At 39.6% G+C, this 19,853-nt stretch overlaps 1 protein-coding gene across 1 annotated transcript in view; it reads right to left on the bottom strand.

Annotated features, from left to right (window-relative positions):
* Window positions 1–1,519: 1,519 nt before the first annotated feature.
* Window positions 1,520–19,853, bottom strand: part of CKMT2 (creatine kinase, mitochondrial 2) — a 41,271-nt gene continuing 22,937 nt past the window's right edge. The window contains exons 7-14 of the mRNA XM_043515160.1: window positions 17,469–17,667; window positions 15,509–15,604; window positions 13,802–14,023; window positions 9,488–9,573; window positions 7,002–7,125; window positions 4,696–4,830; window positions 3,990–4,115; window positions 1,520–1,749 (exon numbers count right to left, since the gene is read on the bottom strand). Of these exons, the coding sequence (XP_043371095.1) occupies window positions 1,630–1,749; window positions 3,990–4,115; window positions 4,696–4,830; window positions 7,002–7,125; window positions 9,488–9,573; window positions 13,802–14,023; window positions 15,509–15,604; window positions 17,469–17,667 (1,108 nt within the window). The 3' untranslated portion in view covers window positions 1,520–1,629. The remainder of the gene's footprint in view (window positions 1,750–3,989; window positions 4,116–4,695; window positions 4,831–7,001; window positions 7,126–9,487; window positions 9,574–13,801; window positions 14,024–15,508; window positions 15,605–17,468; window positions 17,668–19,853) is intronic.

Below are 19,853 nucleotides of genomic sequence, written 5' to 3'. Positions count from 1 at the left end.
AAGAGATTCTCCTTAGAGAGGCACCTGATAAGGCTGCTCCCTCTTCCCCTTTCTCTTTACACTAGTTATGAAAACATTGGGTTACTGCATTAACAGGAGTGTCATATGTAAGACACAATATAGGTAACTGTTCCACTCTATTTGGCACTGGTGAGGCCTCAGCTAGCGGACTGTGTCCAGTTCTGGGCAGCACACTTTAAGAAACATGTGAACAAATTGGAAAGAGTCCTGAAGAGAACAAAATGACTAAAAAGGTCTAGAAAACCTGGTCTATGAGGAAAGGTTAAAAAAACTGAGCATGTCTAGTTCTGAGAAAAGAAGACTGAGGGAGGTCTGATAATCTTCAAATATGTTAAGAGCAGGTATAAAGAGGAAGTGCCTCATTTTTCTCCATGTCCACTGAAGGTTGGACAAGAAGTAATTGGCTTAATGTGCAGCAAGGGAGATTTGGGTCAGATATTAGGAAAAACTTTCTAACTATAATGATAGTTAAGCACTGGAATAGGCTTCAAAGGGAGGTTGTGGAAGCCTCAACATTGGAGATTTTCAAGAACAGGTTAGCGTACACACTGTTTTCATAATCTGTATCTAAAAAAGGTCATGTAAGGTAACATTGGAAAACAAATAACTCAGTGGGCATTAGTATGCTAGCATAATATATACATGGGGTACGTACAAAGAGTTATAGATATGTGCTAGAATTGTGTTTGGCAAGCAATGCATAAGCACAGTGCCTTAGACAAAGGATATATTGTAGTTTGCCAGGCAAAGACTATGAAGGTACATTTACATAAAAGGTAAACAAAGCCATCAACCTTGCAAGTGCAGAAGGCAGCCTCTTGCAGGGGTCTGTACCTCAAATAATAAATTACTGAATCAAACAATTATGTATAGTACTGTATTATAAAAGCGTATCAAGTAAGGTCTTTTATGAAAGATAATATCACACTGGTGATTAATATTGTGAAATGCATGTATTAATGCTTTCTGAGGAAATATGAATACTCACAGATAATATGCTTTGAAGTCTGTAACCAAACAAAGGGAGAAACAGCTTTTTTCTCCCAGACAGGAGGGAAAGAAGCTATCTATCTGTCTTCAATATAAATGAAGAATTATGGAATCAAAACAATGGAAGCTCCATTTACATACGATCAGCAGGGGGATGGGAAGTTCACAGTAATGGAAGAACAGCATGAGATCATCCATAATCTTTTTAATCTCTGGTAAACTTTCTAGGCTGTTTATTTCATTCTGCAGGAGTTCCCTGACTTTCCCTGTTAGTGTATAATACCAAGGAAATAGTAGAAAAGATAATTCATATACTAAATGATTCATAATCATAGGAGACTTGATGATAATGTTAGAAAATAACGTGAGCATTTTCATATCTATCATTAAAATCCACTTATTGGTCATTACTATGTTACTTACAGTGTTGGTTTCTGAATGTTAACTGTTGCCAACCCAACCAGCTACTAAAAACAGACAGACAATCTGTAAGGCATCAGGTAATGTTTTATTTCACAAGTTGTCAGGATCTTATTTATACCCTGAGATACACAGAGATAATTTTCTGTCAGAACAACAGACATATTTCACATCAGTTATTAATCATATGTAACAAGCTCACTTCCTTCCAAACTGGGGCAAAGGTGGTGGTACCTTGATGTCTTGACCTTTTTCCAGCTTCTTCTCACAGTCAATCAGATAATTGACCCCATCAACAACTATCTGGACAAGCTCCACCTTAGATAGGAAAAAATACCCAAATTATTTAGGTTACATTGTTATGTGAGGAGAGTCCTGCCAAGAGAGCTAGTAGCTCCAAACAGGGCATATCTAAGTAGAGCCATGGCTCCCATGTCAGGATGTCTGTGTTGGAGGAGTGCTGGCTACACACTTCCCAGCATACTCGGAGCATTACCCAGAAGGCATATCTTTCACAGTTTTAATGCCTCCATTCATCCACCTCTGCTAGGGTGCTGCACCTTCTCCCGCTCCCTTAATGGAAAATTTCTATAGAATTCAATGGAAAATGATAGCCCATCTATAGGCTTTTTGAACCAGCCTATAGATAGAATGTAATAAAGAACTGTAGCCCTTCTAAAGACTGCTATAGGATGAACCAGAAAACCTATGGGAAGACTTATTCTCATTTACATATTACAGGTTTTCACTGGACCCTTAATACAAATGTATTGGTTTCATCCCTATCAAAAGGATTTTTTGTGAGAGTCTTCACCTCTACTCAGCCTCATAAAAGAAAAATATTAGGGATAGAATGTAGATGTCATGGATTTGCAAAATCATTAGACTGTTCTTTCAGTATCATCAAATATTAAAGTGAGCAAAATGGCTGTTGGGCTGTTGTCTTGTGGGTGTAGTAATGAAACATCTTTCAAATTCGGAATGGAAAGGAGTGTTTCTCACTTCCTCTTATCAGCTGTCAGGATAGGACCAGACTACTTTATGGTCATCCTTTTATTCCATGATTTCAGAATGGAAAGTCCTTGCAGTTGCCAATGAGCTGTTCTGATGCTACCACAACAAGTGACCAACTGCTCTTATGCAGAAAAAAACTTCCATTGACTCTAAAGGGAGTTTTGCCTTTATAGCAACTGTAATATCAAGCCCGTAATCCACATTTCTCTGGCAGGAGGCCTGATTCTAAACTCATACTGGTTTTACACCAGGCATAACTCCATTGAATTCAGTAGGGTTACTCCTGAGGCATACTGGTGTAAGTGGAATCAGAATCAGACCCAGTGTCTTGTCCCAAAAGCAGCAGCAGAAACTCCAATTCCATACAGTAAGCAACAGATGCATTTGTATATTCTCTTTAAAAACTATTAAAGAATTAAAAAAAAAAAAGACGAGGTGAGTCTGAGAGAGGAGAGTTTTACCAAACCCTGTGGCATGACAGCACCAGCTCCCCTCGTGTTATGAACTTTAGAGTAGGTAGCAAACTATGTAACTTATTTTTTAAAAGATCTTCATGAAATGGTTCATTAGCAATCTTTAATAACTGGTTTGTTAAAACTGATTACCCAAGCTAAATTCCAGTGTCTCTTTATTGGGATAATAATGGATTTTGAAGGGATTTGTTTTTTACTATAAAGCATTTCAGTGGCTTAGCACTTTGTTTTATTGTCTTTACAGACCAGCTGTGTTGGGAAATCAGAGGTCTGATTTTGCAGCTGTGAGGATGAAAATAATTTTGTATTAAGTTTGCATTGACCAGTAACTGAAACAAAAAAAACCCTAAACAACTTTATGTTGCGCCGTTGGGGACATAATTTAGTTCTGCAAACAGGTTTATCACATAATGAAATCTATTTTATTATGTACTGAAAAATATATATTCTATAATAAAACATTTCTATCCTCTTGTGTGTGTTTGCCTTGTCTTATTTACATTGAAAGCTTTTCAGGGTAGAAATAGGTCTGAGCTATAGGCTTCATCTTTCAAATCCTTACTCACATGATTAGTCCTTACTCACACATATCCTCATTGACCAGTTGAAATCTTCACATGAATAAGGGATTATAGGCTTAAGCCATATGTTTTTAAAACTCTGTGTAAATGAACTATGCAATATAAATATCTGTATGAATAAAAACTTAGCAAAAAGCACACGTTTCAAAATGTTATATAGTTCATAATGACACGCCGTTTCTCAAACAACACAATGTATCATATAGTTTTTCTAGCTCCTTACGCATATATGTATAGCATCTTGTAATACACTTTTAATTCTTGTATACTTGGACCTTTTTCATGGTCTCGTATATTTTGATTGACTTAGGGGTCAGTGATGCAAACACTTACACGTGAGTAACAGGATTCAGAGTGGTAGCTGTAAATGGTCATAGCTTCATTGAAGTAAATGGTTCCACTGAAGGTAATTGACTTCCATGAGTCTATGACCATTTGCACAAGCTGAGGATCTGCTTCATTGAGTTTAAAACTAGAAAAATCATATTACCTCTGATCGGCCCATGCGGTCCAGGTTGGAGATATCGTACACATCTGCCACAGCTGCTGTGTCCACACCACCAGTGCCACGTTTCTGCAGCCTCAGATTCTCCAGAATCTTTGAAAACCTGGGATCCTAGCACAAGAGACATTTATTTATTTACAGTCTTTAGGGATATACTGGTATTATATATTATATTATATTGTATTGACTCCTGGATATACTGTTATCAGTTACTTCAGTAGTTTCTCCAGAAAGACTTGCAGGGATGGGTATTTTCCACTGCCTTTGGTATACGGGCTGCCTGCATGGCTGTTGGGTGAATAGATTCATTCACATAACAAATATAGGTTTTAGAGTAGCAGCCGTGTTAGTCTGTATTTGCAAAAAAGAAAATGAGTACTTGTGGCACCTTAGAGACTAACAAATTTATGTGAGCATAAGCAATGCATCCGATGAAGTGAGCTGTAGCTCACGAAAGCTTATGCTCACATAAATTTGTTAGTCTCTAAGGTGCCACAAGTACTCCTTATAACAAATACAGTAATTTGATGGATAAAAATATGCACAATTTGTCACAGATTGTCCCTGGGGCCTCATAGTTACACATAATATTAAGTACATTAATACTGTGAATTGTTCTTTTTTCATTTGTTTCTTTTTGAGTCAGATGAAGACCTGATTTACATCACAGCCGTTTTAATGGCTTACGTACCTTACTGAGTTTTGGAAGTTTAACATGGACTCCTGCACGTAATCCTGTTCCCAGGTTGGAAGGACAGGTCAGAACATATCCTAAGCGTTCATTCCACATGAACTCCCAGCCCCGTTCTTTAATTAATTGTTCAACCTGCAGGTAAAAAAAAACAGAAAACTGCTGCATACAAATGTCTCATCTTATGACAATGTTGCTGACATCTGAAGTTCTTGCTGCCTTTCATGAATTTGAATATTAAACCCACAGTGCCAATTTCTGCCCTCAGTAAAACCCACAAAAATCCACTGATGTCAGTGGAGTTGCATAGGTGTAAGTGAAGGCAGAGTTTGGCCCATTAAGTATATAAAACACACGAAATTATGTGTAAATGAAACTATGTTTGAGGTATAAATCTTTGCATGTATCCAGCACCTTTCATCGAATATCCTCAGTGAACTTTATAAACATTCTCCTCTCACATACACAGTGTTGTCACCTTGTGATTTTATTGCAAATCTTGTGATATTTGATATTTTTCTTAAAGCCTAAATTGTGGAGTCAGGTAATTACACAAGAATCTCAACTTTCATTTGAAATCAGAGTAAGTTTCTAGCTTTTGTGATTGTGGAGAAGAGTTGTAAATCATGAACCCTAACACCAGAGAGCTAATAAAAGGACCCCAAATTTATTACTTTTAAAAAATTCATGATTTTCAAGCTGACACTTGAATTTTGAATCCTTGAGTTTGACAATACTGCTAACACTACTAGTGCAACACTAGTAGTGCAAATCATGAGTAACTCCACTGAATTCAATGCAGTTTCAGTGTAATTCTGATGTGAGAGGAGAATCAGGCCCATTAATTATTCAAGGCTCACCAACCCCCTGGAAGGTAACTAAGTATCCTCATTTTGCCGATGAGTTAACTGACAGAGAGAGAGGTTAAAGGACTTCCCCAAGGTCACCTAGGGAGTCTGTAATAACACCAGGACTGCTGGTAAGAGACGAGTCTTTATTTCCTGGCATCACTCATATGCCATGTGTCAGAGTTACAAAAGATGCATGCCTGTGTCAAATGACAGGAGTTCATATCCACTGACTCTAGGAGTTATAATTACAGAGTCAACGGTAGAGCTGGGAATAAAATCCAGGAGTCATGACTCCTAGTCCCTGGCTTGAAGAATTGCATTGCACTACCTCTTTGTACAACATAGTACAGGGTCATAAATGCCTCTGAGAAGAACATGGACCAGATACTGGGGCCCACACCGTTCTAGAGAAGAGGAGGGGCATAAAGGCATCTGTAAGTCACTTTTGTATTGGCTTGATCCTCTATGTTTCAAGCCAGTCCTCAGTACATCAATTGGTAATAGCCCACAAGCAGGAGTTGCACCATCTATGGATCAGCTGGAGTGTAGCAATGTTCTGGAGCGTCCTGTCCCCTTGGCCACACCCCTAGCATGCACTTTATGCCCTTGCTACAAGGTGTAGGGGGGAATCCTCACCTGCTCAGTTAAGGCTGCTTTGATGGCCCTTTCTCACTGCCAGAGCAGCACAATGGGCTACATCAGGGACCAGATCCAGCCTACAGTCTTAGCTCGATTGCCTAGCTCAACTGGATGTATGTTATAACCTTCATAGCATTTTAACATGGATTTTTTTCTTCATATTTATATGTTTTTGGCAAACTTGAAATAAAAAGCCTAAATAGATTAATCCGAAGACCAGCGCCTAAGGTTGCAACTTTTGTATTTAAGAAGACTTTGCTGTCCTAAAAATCTCAGATTTTGGTGTGTAATTTTAAACCAACATATATCATCTTTCCTTGTGTCAGAATTTGAAAGAATTTAAAAAAATCCAATCTATTTTTCACTGTTTTGGCTGTTTTCCTTTATGCATTTCTCTCATCAAATGAAGGAAGTCAGTTTAATTTTTCTAACAAATTTCATTTTCAGGTTCTCAGTGCTACAGTTTGGGTGAAAAACACTGCAAGGCGGTGCATATTTGTTTATAAATAACTATTGCCATTGAAATTAGAAAAAGAGAAAAATTTCAGTTGATTTTAGATTTTGTAAAACTTATGGCACTGTTAGGGTTTGATTGTCCCTACATTTTGGCTAACAATATGAAAACACTGTGTCTTTACTTCCTTGTTACTGTTGCTTTTCAAGTGGGGTATAATTTGAATTGATTTTTTAAAATTTTGTTGCTAAAAATAGTGAAAGGGAATTCAGTATTAACCATATCAATGAGTGGTGACACTACTCTAATTATTAACAAACAGGAATAATAAAAATTAAAACTCAAACTGCCTAAGTTTTTACCTCTTTTAAACCACGGCAAAATCTTTCAAACACCCTTTTCATATTGCCACTTTTTTCCATGGAAATCACTCTGGTATGGTCTTCTTCATTAATCCAGATAAGAAATGTTTTGTCATGGTTATGCCTATTTGAGAGAAGAAAATTGTGTCTTTAAAGAATGGGATAAGCCTTCAGAAATAATTCTCATCATTCTCAGTTTAATTTCAATTCCTTCCTTTACTAGCTCGTGATTGTGCACAGGACAAGTGCTGCAAGATAATATCAGAGGAACGGGGCTAAGAATAAGAGCTATTGAGACCTTTCTCAGTTTCATTCCCCTAACCAACAGTAACATAATCCTTCAGGTTCCTTAGGTCACAACGACAACAGCACTCTTTATTGATTACATTGATGTTATATTGATGCTGAACTAGAAAGTACACTTTGTCTTCTAACAAGAACATATCAGTAGGAACACACAGTTAGGGGAGCTAGGAACTGGAGAAGCAGAGTTCTGCATCTTTAATCATTGGGGAAGTTATTCGCTGATTTTAGAGCTTTCTGAAGTGAGAAAATCTGATGTTTACATGCTGCCTGAGGCCTAGCAACCTGACCCTATTTAACTGTATTCTCTTCTAAATCAAATCCTAGTTCCCTTTATATCACTTGGTAACACATGACTGGCACATAAATCAAATTATGCATTGAGAGAAGGCAGCTAAATGTTGCTTCAAGACAGTACATTAATAAAGATGCTGACTTATCTTTCAAGATAAAGTGCCTGGAGATAAGGTATCCACTTTTGCTTCAAATTGATAAGTCATGGTCATGCTTTTAAAGTGACAAGTAGGAACTGGGATCACTGTTTGCTTTTCTTCACGTTCTCTGCCTTTGGATTAGTCTTCCTGAATCAGATAAATTGTGACCAATAGGTTGAGACTTCATACAAACAGTCTGAATAATACATCGGGAGAAAAGCACAGATTTAAAGCCCATAGAGGGCCTGACTTTTAGCCTGGCTTTAGCTGCGCCTCCTTTTTTGTACTTGAAATTTGCTGATGCAAATAATTGCGGGTGCAAAAGTGTCTTGGCAGTTATTTGTGGGTGAAATCAGACATACTTAAATATCCAAGTATCTGCTTTGCAGTCACCATCTGGCATTTAGGATGGGATTTTCAAAAGGGATCAGTGTTGGCCTAACTCAGCTCCCACTGAATTAAATGAAACTTGTATAATTGACCATGGAGAAAGTAGTGAGGCTAATGTTGAGTACTTTTGAAAATCCCACCCATAAGGTGAAATCCTGAGCACACTGAAGTCAATGAGAGTTTTGCCATTGACTTCAGTGGGGCCAGGATTTCATTCTGAGGCTAAATTGTCCTAACATATAACTTTGCCCACAATTATTTGTATCTACAAATTGTGATGCAATAAGAGAGACCAAGTTTTAAAATTCCGGCTCATAGTGTCACTTTCCACTTACAGCAAGTTATATTTCACATGCAATATAAATTCTATTTCACATGCAAAATGTGCAAACACAGATCTGGTTTATTCAGGTGATGCACTGGGGCTACATGCATTATTTGCACATGTTCTGTTCAGTTCATAAAAATCTACACACCCATTTGTTATCCTTATAATTCTTCTAGTAAAACCTGTTTAAAATTTTGTTCTGGGCACCAGGAGCCTAATCCAAAGCCCATTGAAACTGAAAACTCCTGGTGGATTCAGGTGGGCTTTGGATGGGGTCTACATAAAGTTGGTTTGGCTATATTCACAGTAAATGCTGGAGATGCTGTCAAACAATCTTATCTGTCCCATATAATTTTTTTCTTGACACAATTTACAAAAACATTTGGAGTGGAGCAATACATGCAAAGGTTTTTCCACACAAAGATCTGCCTCACTAAAAGCGTATGAATTGCATCTTCCAACTAATTCCAAGAAATGATGAGTGTTGGTGTGGTCATTAAGTAGCAGAACATGTAATGATAAAAAATGGAAATGTAACACTCCTTCAGTTTATTCTGCACGTGTGAAGAAATGCTTAATCACAGTTCTGATAGAAAAAATATTACATCAGCAACAAAATGAGGGGAAAAGACACAATGTTGATGTCCCATACATGTGATTTAAGGTAGCTTATTCATGCTTTTTAGATTACATTTATAACTTGTCTTTTATGGTCATTCGCTGGCCCTTTTTTGTGCTGAATTTTTAATTTTAAAAAAGAAAACAGAAGCTAAAAGACTAAAGCAATAGTCTTATTTATATTCCCTTGTGTTGTGGCTGATGATCATGATTGTTGCATTAATGGAAAGGCTTGTTTGTTGTATTATTTATTTCTATATTTCCTTGAACACTTAATAAAGAAAACATTTTTAAAGGTAGCTAAGTATGCAGTCAGTATCAGGGAATGGCAGCTGCAGTGTTAGGACAAGCAAGGAGAGACGTAATAAAATCACTTGCACATGATACAAACTTCCACACTTCATATGCCATACCAGATTCCTCTAGCATCAGGCCAGTCACGTGCCATCCCAGCACATGTTAGCAAAGGGGACACTGGCTTATCAAAGAGGAAATGGTCCTGAAAGCCAAAATGTGTGAGAGAGAGAAAAAAAGAGGGAGGGGGATAAAGAGAGAAAGAAGCAACTGAATTCAGGGAAGTAATGCTGTTCTGAACATTTAACACTGTCAAGAAAGTCACTAGTATACAAATAAGTTGCATAAAGCTGAAGTTCCTTGACTGTAGATAGAAAGCATTTTACTCAGATGTGTTTCTGGAGACAGAGGCTTGGTGGCTACCAGTTCTCACTGATGCTAATTTTTGGCTAGGCGTGATAAAGGAGAGTTGTCTGGCTATGTTGGAAGAAGGACAGGAAAAACTGGACATGGTTTAATTAGGCCACAACATTATTCTTAAATGTCTGGGAGTACCCGGCAGATAAACGTGCACAGTGCAGGTATTTTATAATCATTTCAACATATATCCAGGAGGCTTCTGTCAGCCCTCCCCTTTACCCATCCTGGTCCCCAGCCAACTTGTGGCTGGGACCTCACCAAATGAGGGTTAAAGTGGGCTATAAAGGGGTGAGGGGTTGGCTCCCGGCTGTACTAGTCATAGGAGTCCCGAAACCCCCATTTTCGCTCCTTTAAAGAATACCTCTGTAAACTCCTTATCAGTCCATTTTATCTAATCACTGTATTCCTTCCTTACAGAGTACCTGCCCCATGTTTACATGATGTGTTGCAACATCATAGCCTAACTCCTGGTTCATGATTGCCCAACTAAGCACCCCTAAACCCTCTGTGGGGAAGATGAAACGCCCCCACACTTCGCCTTGGCCAATCCAGCAGTGAGGGAAAAATTCCTTCCCAGCCTCCCAAGAAAGGAGCACTTAGCATAATGCCTATAGCACATCCTGACAAAACCCAGTATTTCACCACTTCCATGGGTGGGAGCGTGGGTGCTGCTCCACCTCGTCCAGGTAAAAAAGGGCTTTTCCTGCAGTCCCCCACTCTCTTCTGGTCCCCTGGTTGGGGGGAGAGATGGGTCAGCATCTTCGCACTGATCTAGTCTGCAGTAGAAAGTCACTCCTTGGCTAGGCCTTAAAAGAGCACACACCTTTTCCAAGAAGCCAGACAATGGCCCTTACTACTTAATGTTAGGTCAGTCTCCTGGGAATGCAGGGTGGGTACCACCACAAAAAATAGGGAAGACATCCCACCGGGAGTTAAAATCATAGAACTGCAAGGATCATGTGGTATAACCCCCAGACAAGATGGAGGATTTGGTGTGTCTATTTTTTTTTGGTGGTCTCAGAGTGCAGCCACCAACTCTTGTTGGTGGCCACTCTGACAAAGCTGTCTCTGTCTCTGCCCTCTGCAGCCATTCACCAAGAGCCCGCCTTGGGAAAGGTGGGTTAAGAACTTACCAGCTACCTGTGGAGTCCCAAGTTCCCCATGCCCCGGCTTGGTGGGAGCAGGGGAGCACCCTGGCAACCAAACACAGCAGCCTCCACTGATGAGCCTCTTCTGGCACCATGCATACCGGCCCCCTGTGTCTCCAGAGATGCTGTCCAGAGTCCCCAAGGAGGCTACGCAGTGCAGGGCACTGATTATTGCTAGTGCCACCAGAGCAAACACCAAGGTAGTGCATCTCGCTGCCCTTGATAACAGCTATTCAGGAGCAATGGCTGGGCTCTGCAAGGAGGTACAGATGCTTTGCCCATCCCCCCCAATCTCCGCCCATGCTTTGGCAACTGTCATGGCCATAAAAAAATCTGCTGATGGCTGTATTTGAGAAATGGTGGTCTAAACCATCCAAGACAGATGACTATCCAGCCTCCTTTTGAAAATCTGGAAGGAGCTTCCACAACCTCCCTAGCCAGTCTGTTCCATTGTCCTACGATTTTTACATTTAGGAAGTTTTTCCTGAGATTTAATCTCAATCTGCTATGCTGGAGTTTGAACCAAGTTTGCCTGTTGTCCTGCCCCCTGTGGCAAGAGAAAACAATTTTCTCCATCTTTTTTACGGCAGCCTTTCAAGTATCTGAAGACTGGCGTCATATCCTCTAAACTTACCTAGTTCCTTCAGCCTTTGATCATCTTTGTCGCTCACCTCTGGATCCTTCCAAGTTTCTCCACAGCCTTCCTATACATTGGTGACCAAAATTGGATACAGTACTCCAGCTGAGGCCTGACCAGCACCATGTTAATGTACATTACTGCAAACCATAATGTACAGAGTTTCCAGAGTGCGGGCCTAAGGGTGGCAAAATGTCTAGTGGCAACCCTGCAAATAAAATATCTTGAGCGTATTGTTTTAGCAGTTTCTTTTGAGTAGGATATCATGGGAGAAATTAAAATAGTGTATGGTTTGGTACCTTTTGGTACCACCAATTCATTCTTTTTTTTTCAAAGGGAGATTCTATTTCTGCTTGAACAACTGTAGCACTAGGCAGCACACTTTGGGATATATCTTGCTGAAAGACCTAATCTCATTCAACTGATTCTTCTCACTGACCTGTTCCTCTCCCCATGCCTCCCCTCCGCCCCCAGCAATTAAGCATTTGATTTTTCACACTTGTGCTGGAAGGTTATGAACAAGGGAATGTATTTAGCTCTTGTATCCTCAATGACCATTATGTCAATTTTTTTATTTTTAAATGACTTATCTAGGGTCTGATGCAGGGTGAGGAGGAAGGATGTCCAGTATAAATAAGATGATGTAGACAGGGTAGTAAGCTTTACTCTTTTCTCCATTTCGGATTTTAGGCCCCTGTACCTGTTGGACTCCCACTGATGCCAGCATGGAGCCCCACTGAACTAAAAGTGAACCCAGGAAGGTGCAGGGTCCATCTATTTATCTTACATTGCAGGAGCAGGGCCTTAGTATATTCATGGCCTTAGTACAGTCATTTCTTGATCATACCTATTACATGAATGATGAAACTGCATTTCCATTGGACCAGAAGAACTCTACACTTCTGCTCCTGTTGTGTTTTCCCCTTCTCTCTCCTAGTGCAACCTGTACCCAGTAACAGTTTCTTCTGTAGGTACCAGCAGACAGATGGAACTAGCATGAATCAGTTATGGATGAAATGCTTTTCTTTACTACCATTCCCTTCTATGTTTAAGTTAGCAGAAGAAATGATCCTTCCCCAGGGAGCTGCTGAACAGAAGAAATCAGTTTAGCTTGCAGAAAGGGAAATTTAGGTGGATATTAGCAAAAACTTTCTAGCTATATAGTTGAACACTGGAACAGGTTACCTAGGGAGGCTGAATCCCTGTTATTGGAAGTTTTTAAGAATGGTTAGACAAACACCTCTCAGGGATGGTCTAGGGATACTTAACTCTGCCTCAGCACAGGGAGATAGACTAGATAATCTTTTGAAGTCCCTTCCAGCCCTTATTTCTATGGTTCTATGAAATAAACTCTTAACTCATTCTTTCGGTTTTGTGCTGATTTAACAGTTCCTTTGGACTGAATCTGATTGTGATACCAAGTAGCAGCATTAATGGTAGTTACATTACTTTAATTTTGGTTATTATTTTATGGACTAATGTTTTTTAAATACAGCTGATAGGATATAATCATTGGTTGGGGCTCACAAAAATGCATATTTAAAGACTTCAAAATATTATTGATTATCTTGTGGATTTTTAAGATAGTTTACTCAATACATTCTTATTATCTGTTATGCCAGTAATGCACTTGCAAACCTTTATATCTCAAATCATCTGAATACAGCAACATGTTGATATGACAAAAATCCATGACCAAAATCTTTATGCGTCCTCCATGCAAATCCTTAAATCACATGTTTTAGTGATTGTAGGATTGGGACTTATGTTGCCCGCATGGTGTTTGTGTCTATCACAGTTCAGGAAAACAGGACTGGTGGACATTTTATAAATAAACAAATAGCACTAACAAAATACTGATTCTGTACTCATTTCTGCTCCAAACTGGAAACTGACCCACAGGGTCCCAGATTTCAGCTACCATTGACCAACGTGGTGACTATAGCCATATTTAAATAATTTTAATTTGATGCAAAAATTCACTCCTGGAATACAACCTGTGTGTGTAAAGTTTTAGCCCAAGCCAATATTTTAGCCAAAACAATTGGGATTTATAATAGAAATTCATACTGACCATTAACTACAGGAATACTGTTATAACTAAATATCTTCATTACGTAAGCAGGAAAGTATGCATGAGAGAGAAAGACAGCAATAAAAATAAATGTGATTAAATGATATACATTAATGAAAATCTTCTAAGACTCCAGATTGGAATTTGTACTTACATCAATAAGCTGCTGTTGATCCTTCTCAGACATATTGGTCAGGCTATAATACTTTCCAGCAAGGTCTCCTTTAAGCCCAGCCAAAGCAGTGACCACAACATTTTCTACTTCTCTTCTCTCTGCCCTGGAGCAGGCAGGGGGAAGGCTGAGACCCCGGATACTGCGACCAGTACGTACACGTGATGAGAGAACATAGTGCTCATCAAACTGACCTTGGGTAATCTAATGAAAGAAATGAAAATCTACACATATAGTGCCCCATTTTACATATAGTAAGTTTAAAATTTGCCTTTCTATGTAAAGAATGTCCCGTCATATGTTCTCTTCAGCCAAATGATTACAACTAATATTGGGTTCTCGGAAATGCAACAGACAGATGCATCAGGGTGTCAGATTCTAGCACTACGCATGGAGATCCAGAGTGCTTTTGCTGACTCACTGTGGCAATAGACCAGGTGGGTCCTCTTAATTCCAAGCCAGATATATCACATTGTTTCAATAGCTCCCTGAAAGACAGAGAACTAGGGACAAGGGCAGAAGTTGCTTAGAAACAGCCAAGCCCAAGATGATGCTTATATTTGTTGTTAACTAAGATAACAATAAAGGAAATCCCAGGGAAGTGGGTAAATTTAGATCATATTTAGTGTGTGCGTGCGCTCTGGGCTCTAGCCTGCAAAGTGCACAGTACCTCTGATCCTGATCCAGCAAAACACTTAAGTACATGCTTAACTTAAGTAAGAATAGTCCCATAGCACTTTGCTAGATTGGGGTCAAAGTGGCAGTCAGACACTACATTGGTAAGTGTAGTATAAAAACCTATATAGAACCAAATAGAGGTGCTCAGCACCATGTAGCTTTCTGTTTGGAACAGGGCGGGAATGCTATCTGCTTACATGTGTTGTCAGGGTGGAACTGAACACTGTATGCGCAGAGAAAAATGGAAGAGGTCCCAAAATGACTGGTGGAATAGCAGAAAAACCAGCAGAGTTAGCTCAATAGGTCTTTTTGCAAATTATGAAGGAGCAATAATAACAGCAGCAAGCCCAGGCTGAAGCCCAGCAGTGGCTGTGCTTCCAGGAAGACATTTAAAGTCACCTCTGCCCATGCCCAAAGTGTGTATGGGCGGGAGAGGAATACATGCCAGCTCCTGACCAAAACCCTCAGAACTGACTCCTATTTACCAAAGCACTTGAAACCACTTCCCCTGACTCTTTGGGTGACAAAAGCCACAATTGTCCCCTACCCAGCCACCATACCTCCAGTTCTAAAATTCATTTACTCTGGCCAGAACTAAAATCTTTAGCACATTGAAATTTTAAAATTTGGGATTAGCCTAAAAATAAATTGGATTTAAGATTTAAATAAATAATAGAAGGGATGCTGTTCTGCCTGGACATTAAGGAAGGGGAGGATCATATAATTTAAATCTAATGTGCCACCTATTACACAGGGCCTTGCATAAGAGGGACGGGACAGAATCAGACAAGACTTAATCTAGTCTCATCCTTTTCTACATGTGCCATGTTGTACATAAAAAGTTGCTTGGGAAAGGGGAATAAGGCATTGATAAGTGCAGTCATTGTGACAGCACAGTTTTGTTATCCCTGCGCTTATTTTCTTTGGAGATGGGAACATTTTTTGAACTATGAAATATAATAATTCCATGATAGGAAGCTGAAGGATTAAGGATTCAAAATTTGATCCTACCTTGGATGCATCCAGGTCAGTGTGATGCTTCATTACATAAGGGTCATAGCCATTGTGTCTCACTTTAATAACTGGGTCAAAAATCTCAGCAAATACCTGCGGAGTTAAAGGCGTATTAATCCAGCATTGAGTATTTTCAACACCATTTTCCTTACCTCTTGTAATCTATGGTTACACAGTGTGGATCTCTGTCCACTGCAGTGGCTGGACCACAGAGAGGTTGATGAGTCTGCTAAAGCTGGTGTGCTGACAAAAAAGGGTCTTTTAGCTCAGCCAGGAGATGCTCATGCTTTGTGATCCAGAGGTCCCGAGTTCAGTCCCCAGTGATGCTGATCCTTCTAGGGATGTGTGTTACACTCTCATATAACATCTCATAATTGTATACTCATGTTTCTTCTTGATTCTAACTGCTCTGATAGCCAGCTTGAGGTTTTGGAGCAAAATTGCTCTCCAGAGATCATCAGAGGATACATGGGGCCTGATTCTCCTTTCTCTTAAACTAGAATAAATCAGAACTCTCCTGAAATCAGCAGAAATCTGCTAGTCTAAAACTGGTGTAATCAATTATTATTATTATTATTATTGTTATTATTTGATTGTACTACAGTAGCACCTAGTGGTTCCAGTGAAGACTGGAGTCTTAAGCAACATAGTATCTCTGTGTAAGAGAGAACCCTGCTTCAAAGAGTTTACAATTTAAATATAGTCAGACAAAAGGGTGCATGGTGAAACTGAGGCAAAAAGTGATTTTCACAGCACGTCTGTGGCAGAGCCAGGAATAGAACCCAGGTGTCCTGAGATCCAGTCCAATCCAGGGCCCTATGCATTAGACTTCATTGCCTCTCTAACTTGTAATGCTTTGATAGAATATTTACCTTATATCAAAACAGTAGGTGAATGAGATCAGCAGTTTAAATGGAGTGGGGGAGGGGAAGGATTTAGGGAGGGGGGCTAGTAGAGGAATGTTGGGAAAAGAGGAGAGAAATAACGGTCAATAGACTTGGCTCCCATCCTTCCCCTGAGAACTGTAAGGCTGATAATACCTGAGCACTGAGCTCTAAGGTGGTTAACTTTAGCTGCAATTAGTTTCTCCTGCCCCGCCCCACCTCCTCTGAGTGGAGAATTAGAGCTCTGTTGTATTTTTTAGTTTGGCAGGATGGACTGAAGTGGTTTTTGAATAGTTTTTGATGTGTATGAATATTGATGACTGAGTACTGAAGATGATATCTACACTTTCCACAGAAGAGGCTCAGTCACATCTCCAAGGCCGATGAAACAGAGTCACCTGTATCATAACCCCATCCTTAGCATCCCAGTATTTAGGATGTTGGCTGTTACTATTAAGAGAACAAATAATAAGAATTCTAGCGTAATATAGGCAGGGGTCCATTAACTTTAATGTTAAATATCTGGAAAAGTGTTATAACAATGAGCCAGTTTTTTCCAGGTCTCAAACTTCTTATTTCAGAATTAAAATAGCCTAATCCTATGATTCTATCTTTGGTATCTGTCATGCCCCTAAAGCCCTAGTGTCTAGCTGTCAAGCATCTCACATATTTCAGAAGAAAATTTCTTCTAACTTCTACCATGTTTGTTTTTTTACAGTATAATTTCCACATCATTTCAGTTTGGTGACATGTTTCCACAGTCTTGCCACAAACTGAATTTAACAGCAGGAGGGAGTGTAGCTATTGCAAGCAAATAAAATATTGTTCCTGTGAGCCCACACTTCATTACTCTTGATAACATTATAGATGGCTCTTTTAATGATGTTTCCTGTTCATTGTACCTCCTGTTGAGAAAACACCAGTATTACCCATATGGTTTGTGGTTTATACACATTCTGGTGTGCTATTTACCTTAAAAGTGCACTTCTCATGAAAGATCTGTGCTGTCCTAACAAGCGCTCATGAAGTATAATGTACAAACTAACCATTACAGTGTAATAAAAATGTTTCACCTCATAAGATTCTTCATCACCAGCAACCATGCCCACAGTTTTAATAAAAGGATGGCCAGGATTGTCAACGCCAGTTTGGATACACTGGTCCAGTGTATAACCATTTGGAGTCATCTTGTCCCTCAATTTAGCATATATTGCTGGTGAGAGACATTCAGCCATGCAGTTATTATGTTTGCGGAGATCAGGATAGTCTGCACTGAGGGGTGAAAAAGACAAATGCATTTAACATGGTAACAAACTGTAATTCTTGGTTCTTTTTGTCAGGTTACGAACATATTAGAAGGCGAGGGGACGGAAATAGTGCTTACTTGTTCTGCTTGTTTCCCTCTCTTAAACTAAAGTTGTGTCATTTTACCACACATTGATGGATATTATTCTCTGCAGTGGATCAGGAAGCTTGAGGTAAATAGCAGAGAGTTTAAAGGCACGCCTGGTGCTTGGTACATGCAGGGCATTAAAATTTAGAAAGGAAACAAAAGCATACAAGCTCTTATCAACACCCCCCACAGTCTGCACTGGCTGCCAGTTACATTAGCAGTACATAAAGGTATTTACAATGGAAGTGGAAAGCACTAGCACAGATAGGAGGAACATGAACAATGTTCGGAATTCGTTTGGTTAGGCTTTTGATAAAACTTGAAGTACAAGTAAAGTTAGTGGACCAGATCCCCAGCTAGTGTAAATAAGTGTCACTCTGTGGACACCTGTGGAGCTATTCTGATTTATACCTGCAGAAAATCTAGCCCTTTTATAATAGTTCTGAGTTGTTTTAATTATCTTATTATTTAAAGAAAGCTGTATAGTATTATAATCCATCAGTAAAGAAATCTTCAGCTTGTAGCATGTGAAGTGGCAGGGCCGTAACCAGGGCAGGGTGAGCTGGGCAGCTGCCCAGGGCACAAAGTCATAGGGGCAGGAAAATGGGGCAGAGAAATGAAGTGGGGAAAAAAGATAGCGGGTGCAAATATGTTTACTCGCCCCACCTGCAAAAATGCCCTAGTTATGGCTCTATGAAGATGTTGCTACATCCTTTGATAAAGCATTGGTAATGCTTTTAAATGGGTCAGATTGTGACATCTTTACCCTGGTTTAGTAGCACCTTGCTTTAACAGGAATCTCAGCAACCTCAGTGGGCCTATATTTGAAATATGGTACTATTCAGTATGAATAAGGGGATCAGAAACTGGCCCATATTGTCATTTTTCAAAAATAGGACCAAATTCAAGCTAATACAAGTCCAGTGAAGTCAACCTAGTCCTATCAGGGACGTATTTAGCTTCTATACTCAGTCAATCAGTTTATAGCTGCTGTGGGAATATTTCAGGCACAGCAGTTGTGTCTCTTCCATGTATTTACCATGGCCAACACCTTATCATTTGTACATAAAAATATAAAAAACTTCCCTTCAGTAGAGTCTACACGAATAGTTGGCTGAGCAAACAGTTACTCCTAGGAATTAGCAAAAAGAACGAGGAGTACTTGTGGCACCTTAGAGACTAACAAATTTATTTGAGCATAAGCTTTCGCGAGCTAAAACCCACTTCATCGGATGCATGCAGTGGAAAATACAGTAGGAAGATACACACACACACACAACATGAAAAAAATGGGTGTTGCCATACACACTATAACGAGAGTGATCAGTTAAAGTGAGCTATTATCAGCAGGAGAAAAATACCCTTTTGTAGTGATAATCAGAATGGCCCATTTCCAACAGTTGACAAGAAGGTGTGAGTGACAGTAGGGGGAAAAATAAGCATGGGGAAATAGTTTTACTTTGTGTAATGACCCATCCATTCTCAGTCTTTATTCAAGCCTAATTTAATGATGTCCAGTTTGCAAATTAATTCCAATTCAGCAGTTTCTCATTGGAGTCTATTTTTGAAGTTTTTTTGTTGTAGTATTGCCACTTTGAGGTCTGTAAAGTGGCAATACTACAACAAAAAAATTTCAAAAACAGACTCCAATTACCACTGTGAATCCTAGGAATTAGATGACTGATATGTTAATAAGAAAAGGAGTACTTGTGGCACCTTAGAGACTAACAAATTTATTAGAGCATAAGCTTTCGTGAGCTACAGCTCACTTCATCGGATGCATTTGGTGGAAAAAACAGAGGAGAGATTTATATACACACACACAGAGAACATGAAACAATGGGTTTATCATACACACTGTAAGGAGAGTGATCACTTAAGATAAGCCATCACCCACAGCAGGGGGGGGGAAAGGAGGAAAACCTTCCATGGTGACAAGCAGGTAGGCTAATTCCAGCAGTTAACAAGAATATCAGAGGAACAGTGGGGGGTGGGGTGGGGGGGAGAAATACCATGGGGAAATAGTTCGTTACCAGCACTCCCAGCTATCTTCGAGACACCACCG

Source organism: Dermochelys coriacea, chromosome 5 (genome assembly GCF_009764565.3).
Source record: "Dermochelys coriacea isolate rDerCor1 chromosome 5, rDerCor1.pri.v4, whole genome shotgun sequence".
Lineage (NCBI taxonomy): Eukaryota > Metazoa > Chordata > Testudines > Dermochelyidae > Dermochelys > Dermochelys coriacea.
Note: the sequence above shows the minus strand (reverse complement) of the source record. Positions and strands in the feature narration are given on the sequence as shown.